Raw genomic sequence first — 13,376 nt, 5'->3', positions numbered from 1 at the left:
GGGAAGATGGCAGCGAAGTAGGTGGGAGCGGAGCCCAGTTCTCCCTGTGTCTGGCTGGAACATGTAGCCAATCTTCTGAGGAACAGAGTGAATAGCCAACAGAATCCCAGCTTATATGAAGTCTGGAGGCAAAAAAACTGCAGAGGGCATTGAAAAACAGATGATGAGGAGAGTGTGCTTGGACTGTAAGTTCCCTGGGATCTGTGCCAGAACCAAGGCTGCTGTGCCTTTGGCCCAGTACCTGCTGCAGGATACAGGGAGGAGAGTTAGCGTGCCAGTTCTGTCCCCTACCAGGGCAGGTAGGGCAGGTAGGGCAGGAGGGACCTGGATACTGGACATCCCTGGGGGAAATAGAGATGAAGTGGGAGGCACACAGAAGCAGTATACATTCGCTGGGACTGTGGACACTGGCACCAGAGAAATTGGGGTGCTGGGTGATACCTAGAGAAGGGAGGTGTTGGGCCAGGTTGGACCCTGACTTGGATAGTCTCTGGATTGGCAGGAAAGTGGGGCTGTGTGAAAAGCTGTGCACTTGTTGGGGACTGTGGGCAGCTGCTTTGTAAGGAACTCTCCAAGAGCTGCTGGCTCGCCTGAGGGAGATTTCACCTGCGTGCGCCCAGAGTGAGTGGCTGAGGGGAATCATGGGCCCTGCCTGTCTGGCACTGCCTGTCTGGCCAGTCGAGGGGCTGGGCAGAACCAAGTGCCCCCCTTGTCTTGGGCTCTGTGCAGGGGATTGACTCATGCTGTGAGCAGCTGAGTGGCTGATTTGAGTCTGGCAGCTCACAGAAGATCCGGGCCGGAGCCAAGGAAACTGTGAATATTGCGACCCACACTTGGTCCCCATCCTCTCAGAACCAAAGGAAGCCCAGCCCCCCTCTACCTGTAGCATCTAGAAAGACCAGCAGAATTTGCTAAACAGGTTTACAGTCAGCAAGAGGCATCTTCTTCTTCTTTTCCTTTTTGGATCCTCTCTCTCTCTCTCTCTTTTTTTCTTCTTCCCCCAAGTAAGACAATAAGACATGGAGTTACAAAGGGTCTAGGGACAGCTTGAAAGGGGGAGCACAAGGCTAACTCCAAAAACTGAGAAACTGAGACAAATGTCACTTCTCTATCCCACACAGCTGGCATTTTATTGTGTATGTGTATTATTATTATCTTGTCATTATTTTTACCACTTTCATTTTATTAGTATGTTTTTTATTTCTCTTCCTTATGTTTAGTTTTCCTCGTTTTATTTCTCTGTTTAATTTCATTGTTTGACTGGTTTTCCTTATTCTCTCTTTCATATTGTATTTTAGTTTTCCTTCTTTCACTTCACCTGTGTTCCAATAACATATAACTCCTAATCAGGTACTTTCTATTTTGGTCATCCAAATCACATATTTCTTGTCATATTATTGTTGTTCCAGTACTTTGTAAATAATTGTTGTTCCATACAATTGTACATACTACACAGCAACCCTCCATGATCTTAGCCCACTTCACTTTAATCCTGAGCATTTTTTTTTGTTGTGGTTAACTCTATTCTCTCTCAAACTATGTTGACTTTCTATACTTTAATCTCACTATATCTCATCATCTAACCTTGCGCAAGCACTGTTTTCTGGATTCAGCTCACAATCATCCTCCCCTCCAACAAGAGACTTATCTCTCTTTCACCTTCTATAATAAGTGGCTAGTTGAGTGAAATATCACAGTTAACACTACACTGATCCAAAGAATCTCCTTTCACTTCTCTACTTTCTGGTACTTTAAATCCCATAAAATACTCTCCTGCTGTCTTAATCCATTTTGCCTACCCCCACCACTGATCACATAGAAGAATAGGTGGGAGCTATTCTTCTGTGAATATCAGAATACCTGTTGGAGGAGAAAAACCACCAACTAAGGAACCACCAAAAGGTAAAACCCCAAGTACAACAGAAGAGCCCACAGAAACAGAAGAAAGCGCAAACCTAGAGCATCTAAACAAGGAGATCAAAGAGGTCACACCACTGAACCTCAGAGAATTCCTAACATAGAAGTTCACCCTACAAAGACAGCTAGCAAGTGAAACAGAAACAAAGAAAAAAAGGTACCTAAAATGGGGAAACAAAAAAAGAACATTCAAACAAAAAGAATGGAAGACTCCCCACTAAAAGAGTTAAATGAAATGGAGGTAACCAAACTATCAGATATGGAATTCAAATTAATGGTAATAAAGATGCTCAAGGAACTCACAGACACTACAAGGAACTGAGTGAGAACTACATCAGCATGAAAAGGGAAATAGAGACTATAAATAAACAAAACCTAGGAACAAATGAACAATAAAATCTCAGAAATAAAAAAAAATGCATTAGAAGGAATTACAATCATGCTGGATGAAGCAGAAGATCAAACCAGCGAGTTGGAGGACAAGGTAGAAAAAATCACCCAGAGGGAGCAAGAAAAGGTAAAGAGACTCAGAAAAAACAAACAGATGGTAAGGGAGCTTCAAGAGAACATGAAATGTAACAATATCTGTATAATAGGGATACCAGAAGGAGAAGAAGAAGAGCAAGGGATAGAAAACCTGTTTGAAAAAGTAATGATAGAAAACTTCCCTAATTTGTTGAGAGAAAAAGTCACACAAATCCAGGAAATGCAGAGAGTCCCAATCCAGAGGAACCCAAAGAGGCCCACTTCAGACACATCATAAATAAAATGGCAAAATTTCAAGACAAAGAGAGAATCTTAAAGGCAACAAGGGAGAAATAGGAAGTAACATACAAGGAAGCCCCAATAAGGCTAGAAGCTGACTTCTCAATGGAAATGCTCCAAGCCAGAAAAGAGTGTCAAGAAATATTCCAAGTAATGAGAATCAGAGGCCTGCAAACAAGTCTCCTTACCCAGCAAGGCTTTCAATTAATATGCAAGGCCAAATAAGGAGCTTCCCAGATAAAAGAAGTCTAAAGGAATACACCTCGACCAAACCAGCTCTGCAAGAGATGCTAAAAGGACTGCTTTAAGGAAAGGAAGGAAAAGAGAGAGAGAGAGGAACACAGGTATGAAAAAATGGCAGTGAATAAGTACCTATCAGTAATACCTTAAACATAAATGGATACTGTGCTGCAATCAAAAGACATAGAGGAACCAAATGGATAAGAAAGCATGAACCACACATATACTGCCTACAAGAGACCCACCTCAGAACAAAAGACCTACACAAACTGAAAGTGAAGGGCTGGAAACAAATATTCTATGCAAAGGACAGAGGAAAAAAAAGCCAGAGCAGCAATACTCATATCAGACAAAATAGACTTCAAAACAAGGGTCATAAAAAGAGACCCAGAAGGTCACTTCATAAAACTCAAGGGAACAATCTATCAAGGAGACATAAACATTGTAAATATATATGTGCCCAACATAGGAGCACCCAAATATATAAGGAAATCTTGGAAGACTTCAAGAAAGATATTGACAGCAACACAATTAGAGTAGGGGATTTCAATACCTCACTTTCAAAAATGGATAAGTCTTCCAAACAAAATATCAATAAAGATATTGTGGCACTGAACAATGTCCTAGATCATATGAACTTAACTGATATATATGAACCTTTTATCCCAAAGAAGAAGAATACACATTTCTTTCAAATTTATATGGAACATTTTCAAAGACAGACCACGTGATAGGACACAAAACAAGCCTCAACAAATTGAAGAAAATTGAAATCATATCAAGCATTTTCTCTGACCACAAGGGAGTGAAAGTAGAAGCCAACCTCAAGGAAAAAACTCAAAAACATTCAAATTCATGGAGATTGAAGCATGCTATTAAACAATGAATGGATCAAGAATGAGATCAAGGAAGAAATCAAAAAGTTTCTGGAAACAAATGACAATGAACTTACAACAATCCAAAACTTATGGGACACAGTAAAGGCAGTCCTGAGAGGGAAGTTCACAGTGATACAGGCCTACATAAAAAAAATAGAAACATGTCAAATAAACAACCTAACCCTACACCTACAAGAGCTGGAGGAACAATAACAAAGACAGCCCAGAGCAAGTAGAAGGAAGGAAATAAGCAAGATCAGAGCAGAATTAAAGAACATAGAGACTAAAAGCACAGTTCTAAGGATCAATAAATCCAGGAGCTGGTTCTTTGAAAAGATAAACAAAATCGACAAGCCTTTAAGCAGACTCATCAAAAAAAAAAAAGAGAGAGGACCCAAGCAAACACAATGTGAAATGAAAGAGGAGAGATTACAACTGATACCACAGAAATACAAAGGATTGTAAGAAATTACTATGAAGAACTATATGCCAAGAAATTTGAAAACCTAGGTGAAATGGACAAATTTCTAGAAAAATATAATCTTCCAAAACTCAAGGAAGAAGTACAGAAGTACAGAAAGCCTGAACAGACCAATAACAAGTGATGAAATTGAAGCAGTAATCAAAAAACTCCTGACACACAAAAGCCCTGGACTGGACAGTTTTTCAGGAGAATTCTACAAAGCAATTAAGGAAGAGCTAACCCCTGTCCTCCACCGACTATTCCAAAAAATCAAGAAGATGGAAGACTCCCAAACTCCTTTCATGAAGCCAGCATCATCCTAATCCCAAAACCAGATAAAGGCACTACAAAGAAAGAAAACTTCAGGCCAATACTGCTGGTGAACATAGATGCTAAAATCCTCAACAAAATATTGGCAAACCACATCCAGCAATACGTTAAAAAGTTAATACACCATGACCAAGTGGAATTCATCCCAGGGATGCAAGGATGGTACAATGTTTGCAAATCAATAAACCTAATACATCACATGTACAAAAACAAAGACAAAAATAATGTGATCATGTCCATAGATGTGGAAAAAGCAATTGATAAGGTACAGCACCCATTTATCATAAAAACACTCAGAAAAGTGAGAATAGAGGGAGCATTCCTCAACATAATAAAGGCCATGTATGAGAGACCTACAGTCAACATCAGACTCAATGGGAAAAAACTAAAAGCTTTCCCACCAAAATCAGGAACAAGAGAAGGTTGTCCACTTTCCCCACTCCTATTCAACACAGTATTGGAAGTCCTAGCCACAGCATTCAGACAAGAGGAGGAAAAAAAAGGCATCCAAATTGGAAGAAGAAACAAAACTGTCATTGTTTGCAGATGACATGATAGTGTACATAGAAAATCCTATAGACTCCACCAAAAATCTGCTCGACCTAATAAATGAATTTGGCAGGACAGTGGGATACAAAGTCAGTATTCAGAAATCAAAGGCATTTTGTATACCAACAATGAAACATCAGAAACAGAATCAGGAAAAAAATTCCATTTGCTATAGCAACAAGAAAAACAAAATACCTAGGAATAAACCTAACCAAGGAGGTAAAGGACCTGTACTCAGAAAACTACAGAACACTGAAGAAAGAAATCAAGGAAGACACAAACAAATGGAAGCATGTGCCATGTTCATGGATTAGAAGAATTAACATCATCAAAATATCCATACTACACAAACTAATTTATAGATTCAATGCAATACTTATTAAAGTATGAATGACATATTTCACAGATAAAGAACAAACATTTCAGAAGTTTATATGGAATTATAAACAATCCCAAATAGCTGCAGCAATTTTGAGAAAGAAGTGTAAAGTAAGAGGGATCACAATACCTGATATCAAACTGTATTACAAGGCCAATGTAATCAAAACAGCCTGGTACTGGCATAAGAACAGACACACAGACCAATAGAACAGAACAGAGAGCCCAGAAATAAACCCAAGTCTCTACAGTGAATTAATATTCAACAAAGGAGGCAGCAGCATAAAATGTAGTAAAAATAGCCTCTTCAACAAATGGTGTGAGACCTGGACAGCTATATGCAAAAAAATGAAACTTGACCACCAACTTACACCACACACAAAAATAAATTCAAAGTGGACAAAAGATTTAAATATAAGTTGTGACACCAGTAAAGTCCTGGAGGAGAACATAGGAAGCAAAATCTCAGATATTTCACGCAGCAATATTTTCACTGATTTGTCTCCTAGAGCAAGGGACATGAAGGAAAGAATAAACAAATGGGACCTCATCAAAATAAAAAGTTTCTGCACAGCTAAAGAAAACAGCATTAAAATGAAAAGAGAACCACCTATATGGGAAAACATATTTGCCAATGATACTTCAGACAAGGTTTTGATCTCCAAAATATATAAAGAACTCACACAACTCCACTCCAGGAAGGCAAAAAGCCCAATTAAAAATGGGCAAGAGACTTGAACAGACACTTATCCAAGGAGGACATACAAAGAGCTCAGAGACATATGAAAAGATGCTCAGCATTGCTAGACATCAAAGAGATGCAAATTAAAACCACAATGAGATACCACTTCACACTGGTCTGAATGGTCATCATAAATAAATAAACAAACAAGTGTTGGAGAGATTGTGGAGAAAAGGGAACCCTAGTGCACTGTTGGTGGAAAGGCAGATTGGTGCAGCCACTGTGGAAAACAGTATGGAATTTCCTCAGAAAACTAAAAATGGAACTGCCTTTGACCCAGCAATTCCATTGCTAGGATTATATCCTAAGAGCCCTAAAACATCAGTCCAAGAGAACCTATGCACCCCAATGTTCTAGCAGCACAATTTACAATAGCCAAGTGCTGGAAGCAACCTAAGCGCCCATGAATAAATGAGTGAATCAAAAAACTATGGTACATTTACACAATGGAATTCTACACAGCAGAGAGAAAGAAGGAGCCCCTACCCTTTGCAACAGCATGGATGGATCTGGAGAGCATTATGCTAAGTGAAATAAGCCAGATGGTGAGAGACAAATACCACATGATCTCACTTTTAACTGGAACCTAATCAACAAAAGAATAAAGCAAACAATATATAATCAGAGACATAGAAATTAAGAACAATCTAACAATAGCAAGGGTGGAGGGGGAAGGGGACAGTGGAGTGAAGGGTTTTCAGGAACTACTATAAAGGACACATGGACAAAACCAATGGGGAGGGTGGACGCAAGGGATGGAGGTGGGTTTGGCTGTGGTTCCTTGAAGTGGTGGAGGGAAAATGCAGACAACTGTACTTGAACAACAATAAAGTAATTAAAAAAATAAAATCCTTCTTTTATTCAGGCAATTATTTTTTAATTTTTAATTTAAAATTTTTTTTGGACACAATACTAACCAAGGTAATAAGGATTGTAGCAAAGGAATTATTTTGTTAGATAATTCCCATAGTCTTGTCAAATTACTCCTAGTTCCTTTTATAGTCCGTTTGTCTATTTTGTTTCAAAAAGCATGCTTTTGAATGTAAATGTAAGTTTCTCATTGTATTCAAAGTGGAGTTTCTACAATAAGTGTGAAGACTGCCATGTTTTAATACTATCTTTTGCAGCTCTATGTGCCAAATTGTTGCCTTTAGAACATTTGTTTCTCTATGCTGTGTGAACTCTATAATGAATTACTGATATCTTAACAGGTGATTCTAAAGTGTCTAAGAGCAGCTACAAATTTTTCATGAGATATTTTAATTCTGTTTTAGTAGAACACCCTAAATTGTTTTTGAAAGTGGGGAAGGGAGGATGAAAAAGGGGAAGAGAAACATCGATGTGAGAGAGAAACATCATTGGTTGCTTCTGGACTTGTCCCAACCTGGGACAGAACCGGCAGCCCAGGCACGGGCCCTGGCTGGGATTTGAACCAAAGATCTTTCCCTTTGCGGGTTGATGCCCAATCAATTGAGACACACCAGTCAGGGTGAAACCCTCTATTTCAGGGGTCCCCAACTTTTTGGCACCAGGCACTGGTTTTTTGGAAGACAATTTTTCTACGGATGGGGCAGAGGCCCGAGTGGGGGCAAGGTGGGAGAGGGGAGCAAAGGAAGGAGACAGGAGGCAGAGCTCAGGTGGTAATGCTACCCAAGATTCGCTCCCTAGCCGCTCCCTGCTGCTGGGCTGCCTGGTTCCTAACAGGCCACAGACAGGTACCTTCCCCTGCCTCCGGGAAGGGGATCCCTGGGGATCCCTGTTTTATTTAAAAAACTTTTCTCTGTGGCATGACAGACAGCAAAGAGACATCATATTTATAGAATTGCTACACACACACACATATTCATATTACTGCAAAGTAGGAAAGTAGAAAAAAGATAATAAAATTCAAGTTTATTTAGCATTTATAAATGTAATCATTTTAAATTAAAATTTAAATTGATGATGATAATAAATGCTAATGACTTAGACCCCTTGATTTTTTTGTCATACATCCTGCAGTTAAAGAAAAATTGCAATAAACTTCTATATGTACATAAATTTTGAGACTGCAGGATATAATCTGTTTATGAAAAAGTACATTGAAAAAATTATGGCTTTTGACTCTTAAACATTTTAAATTTCTAATAATTACTTTGTCTCTGAAAACTTTGTTGTAGGTCACTTATGCTATCAAAATTGATGGAAAAACATACACTCTTCATCTTGAAAAACAGTAAGTGGCCATTTTTTCCATACAGCTTTTGGTTTCTTAAATTTGTACAGTCACTACCCTATATTGAGACTAAACAAAGTGTGACTATTACGTTTATTTAACATGTTATATCCTCTTTGTGATTCATGTCAGACTGGAATTTCTGTCTTCATCTTGAGATTTGAAATCTAATGTTTAAGCCAAATTTTAATTTAATGATGTAAATATTAAGGTATGTTAGGCAGATAAAAATTACTCTGTGTAACTCCTTAATATAACCACAATTGGAACAATTAAAGGAATAATTTTATTTGTCCATGTTTAGCTTTGTCTGTCTTCATCTTATTTCATATACTGGTGTGATTTTAAGCATATTACTTGATATGCAACAATAATTTTTTCTCATTGTGCCATGGTAGTATTTTTAATGTCTTAAATATTCTGTTTTCTATCTTACTCTAGAAAATCAATATTAATGACTTTGTGTGTCTATTTTCCCAAATTTGTATTAAAATTTTGTATTTACCTTAAATAAAACCAGCAAAATTTGTGTTTTTACAAAAATGGAAGTAGAGTATTGCAAATGACAGATCATATTAAATAATGGTGCTTTTTCTCGCTGTATGTGCATATTGTAACTCATTCTTTAATAGATAGCATTGCATAGTATGTAATAGTGCTAGGTAATGAGGTTATTTCCAGAGGTTATCACTATTAAGTCCTGAAAACACATTGTTGTATGTATATTTTTATATAATACAGATTTTGTTTTGCAGCTTTGATACTCAAGAAATAGCTTTCTGGATCAAGAAGTATGAATACTAATGATAATATTGAAAATAATAACAAAACAGTTAAAGTAACTAACATTTATTGAACACACACCATTTGCTGGGCATATTTCTAAGCAATTTGCATGTAGTGACTGATATAATTGTCACAGACACCTCTAAGATAGGCACTCTTTATTACTCACATTTTATAGTATATGAAGTTTTTGAGAGACATTGCCAGTGTCTTTCCAAAAAGGTGGTAGAAATTTAGATTTCCAAAGTCTGTGTGATATACTAAAATATTCAATCTCATCTCAGCATCAGTTTGTATTTTCCTAAAAATTAAACATTTATTGGCTATTTGCATTTACCTGAATAAGGCTTACCTATTCATATAGTTTTCTCATTACTGTTTTAATATTCTTTATTTTGTAGAGCAGTTTTAGGTTTACAGCAAAATTGACTGGATGTACAGAGGTTTCCCATATGCTTCCTACCTCACATATGTAGAGCCTCCCATTATGAACATCCCCCATCAAAATGATAGGTTGTTATAATTGTTTATCCCAAATTGACATATCATTATCACCCAAAGTCCATAGTTTATATTAGTGCAATATTTTTATACTGGCTTTTTCTTTTGAATGATATAAAATAAAATGGATAATTGTGAGAATAATTTAAACAACTGGTGACATACATATAAGCATTGTGCCTACACTATTTTAAAAGAAGTGTACATGGCTGATATAGTGAAATCTGTTATTCCCATACCCAGACCTATTCATTTCTCTCAATGCCTAGTGCTAATCACAGTTATGATATTGACACATACTGTTATGTCATTTTTTTCTTCATTCATCTATGTGCCCAGAGATGAATAATAATGTTTTGAGTATTGGTTTATAGATGTAAAGACTCAATACTGTATATTCCATCATACAATTTATTTATCATGATATGGTAGAACACAAAAGTGACCCCAATTCTTTACCTTTCCTTGTGTTTTCATTCTTTGTCATACTGGGGGGGACCCCAAAAATCCTGAATTTATAAAAAATGGTGTATTTATTCATACATGTTTAAACTTCAGTCACCTTCAAAGTACTCTCCATTTGATGCAATACACTTATGGAGACTCATTTTCACTGCTCAAATCAGTTTTTGAACTTACCAGTTTTGATACCTTTTAGTGCTTCTGCCATTTTTTGTTTCATCTCCTCCACAATGGCATGTTCCCTTGAGGACTTTTTTCATCAGGGGAAACAAAAACAAAGTCCCCCAGGGTGAGACTGGGTGAATAGGGAGGGTGGGTAAGAGGTGTCAGGCCATTAAGACAATGAAAAGATGGGCTGTTTTTACCATAGCTTCACTTCATGAAAAGTAACAATAAAAGCATATATCTTTTTTGTCTTTGTCAGTCAGTGGGTACTTGTTAGCAAATATTAAGTAACATATTTATGCTATTAAATTTACTGATAGTTAAATCTAAAAGAAAACTTTGTTGTGGGGATTTGAAAGCTGTTTTTTACTACAGCTAAAGCTGTGTCATTACAGCATCCATCTAGTATCTGGTTGTACTGGTTATCATTTTTTCTTATATACACAATACGCTATTGGAAAGCAAGTTAAATAATGGAGAGATGAACCCATTTAATTCTTGGATATTTGAGCTTGTATAATTGAAAGTAAATTTTATTTATTTTCATGATTCTGTAACTTACTTTCATTAATGAAATTATTATAATGAAGTGTCATTATCTTGGTTGAATTAGGTCATTTTTAGACCCTCATTTCCTGGTATATTCATACAACAAATCAGGAACATTGTATCCAGATTCTTCATTTACAAAGGTAAGTTTTTCTTTATGTAGCTTATATTTTTATGTCATCGAGGTGTCATTGGTGGGAAAAAAAGAATGTTTTGTACTGCACAGAATTATTGGGCAAACAGATCACAAATACAAATATAATGTGGCAATGATAATGAAATCATCTTCAATAGAATACGTACTTTTCTTTTAATCCTTACCTGAGGATGTTTATTGATTTTTGAGAGAGAGAGAGAATTGATCAGTTGCCTCCTGTATGGCCCCTGACCGAGGATCGAACCTACAACCTTTTGGTGCATGGGATGATGCTCCAACTGAACCATCTGGCCAGAGCTAGAAAAATTACTTTTTAAATTTAAAATTCAGGAGTCACTTATCAAAAAGATCATTTAAACTACCTAGATGTATTAGTAGGAATTTGACAGGAAACGAAAACAAAATGTGTGAAGGAGCTAAAAAGTCCTAAACACATTGAATAGTATAAATCGATGTATCATAGTTACTGAGTGGTGGAGGCAATGGTGCCAGTTATAGAATGACCACTGGGAATGTGAAGACACAAAAGTATATTGGGTACAGAAACTGAATATGTTTACATGTGAAACGTAGAAACAGAAGAAACAAGAAGGTCACCTTACTTTACTGAAAGCAGGGTGACCTTCCTGTTTCTTGTGTTTCCTTGCATGGAAGGAACCTTCCCTGTACCAGAAGGAAGAGAGACATCCTTACACATCCTTGGAGAAGGATGGGAGGGGGAGAATTTAAGACCAAGAAGGTGCATGAATAAACCTTGTTACTTCTCTACCTTTTAGTACCCATGGTCCAAACCTTTTTGTCTTGTCAGTTCTTCACATGTTTATTGTTTCTTTTTCTAAAAGATATGAAAGCTTGCTGCTCTGGTCACTTCTTAGGGTCTTCATTCTCTTGTGAAGGCCCTCATGTACATGAAAAAATTCAATAAAGTTTATATGCTTTTCTCCTGTTAAAAAAATAAAATAAACACAGGTAGGAGTCAATAAATTTTTCAAAGTATGTGAGAAAGTTAGCTTTAGTCTGTGTGATTCTTATTTTGCCAGAACATATGATTTGGAAGAAACAAATGTTTGACAGGTGATTGGTGGATTCTATTTCTTTATTACTATTGAGAGATTACAAATATGGTAAGTGATACAGCATCTGTTGTACTCACCGTCTACAAGTAGGAAGCATAACAAAATATTGTACATGAGGTACCTGTTTTTAGACATTTGATGACAGTCAGATGAGTTTTCTGTCAGAGAAAGGATGCATAGAAGGTGAGTCTCACATTCAACTTGGCTCTCTGACTGGGAATAATATAAGTATAGCGTTGCAGTTGGGTAATGAAGAACCCGTGAGATGGAGAGCATTTTCTGTGGCTGCTCTCTAGTCACTGGATGTCAGTGTGCTTCTCATTTGATCTCTGCTAGAGTCTGTTGGTTAACACAGATCCTCACTGGGTTACTTTATACTGCTTAGAGTTAGAGATGCTGGAAAATCTCTCATAAGGATAATTTTCTCTGACTGCATGCAAGGCTAGGGCAGATGAATTGTCCTCTGCTGCTGTGTGGGATTTGAGAAAACTACTTTGTGAAGGGCTTGTGGCTACAATGGCTGTACTGGTGCACTGGTGTCAACCAGTGCAGGTGGAGATAGCTGTAGCTGTTGCTGGTATGGAGCAGAGTGTGTTCAATCTTCTATGGTTAAGCCTAATTTTGAGAAAATGCAAATGGTTACTGATGCAGATGTATCTCTGGCAACTTAAAATGCATAAGCAAATTCATAGGAGAGAATGTGATTACACTGAAGTTTCAATAGCACAGGATTAACAAAGGAACAGGACTGATTCTAGATATCACTAGATTTTTAAGGGAACAGAGGGAAAGATTGACTGAAAGAGAATGTCAGTGGAGAACCTGGGAAGACATGTGATGAAAGTCCATGGGGATGAGAGTTTGAACTAAGGATGATCAGTATGGTGAACTATTAAGGAGGAAAAATCAATTAACATATTTTTGAGTAACAGAAAAAACAAATGAGATGTTTACAGTTGAAGTATAATTAATGCTGTTAATTACATCAAGTTAGCAGTTATGGATGATACATTCCAGAAATGCAGCTGAGAAAGGAAAGATAAAAAAGATTCTGCCAATATTATATGTATATATGTATGTATGTCCATCTGTATGTACGTATTTAGACTAGGATTGCTATAAACATTTGTGTACACATTTTTGTTACAAAACCTGCTTTCAATTTTTTGGGTATGTGCTTAGGAATGAAATTTCTGAATTATA

At 37.0% G+C, this 13,376-nt stretch overlaps 1 protein-coding gene across 1 annotated transcript in view; it reads left to right on the top strand.

Moving 5' to 3' along the window:
* Positions 1-13,376, top strand: part of LOC123807758 (A disintegrin and metallopeptidase domain 3-like) — an 89,452-nt gene that overhangs the window by 17,765 nt on the left and 58,311 nt on the right. Inside the window, exons 3-4 of the mRNA XM_045821798.1 lie at positions 8,422-8,477; positions 11,005-11,083. Of these exons, the coding sequence (XP_045677754.1) occupies positions 8,422-8,477; positions 11,005-11,083 (135 nt within the window). The remainder of the gene's footprint in view (positions 1-8,421; positions 8,478-11,004; positions 11,084-13,376) is intronic.

This window comes from Phyllostomus hastatus, unplaced genomic scaffold (assembly GCF_019186645.2).
Source record: "Phyllostomus hastatus isolate PE091 unplaced genomic scaffold, TTU_PhHast_1.1 phas_scaffold_46, whole genome shotgun sequence".
NCBI lineage: Eukaryota > Metazoa > Chordata > Mammalia > Chiroptera > Phyllostomidae > Phyllostomus > Phyllostomus hastatus.
The sequence above is the reverse complement of the archived record's forward strand: the minus strand, read 5'-3'. Positions and strand labels throughout refer to the sequence as shown.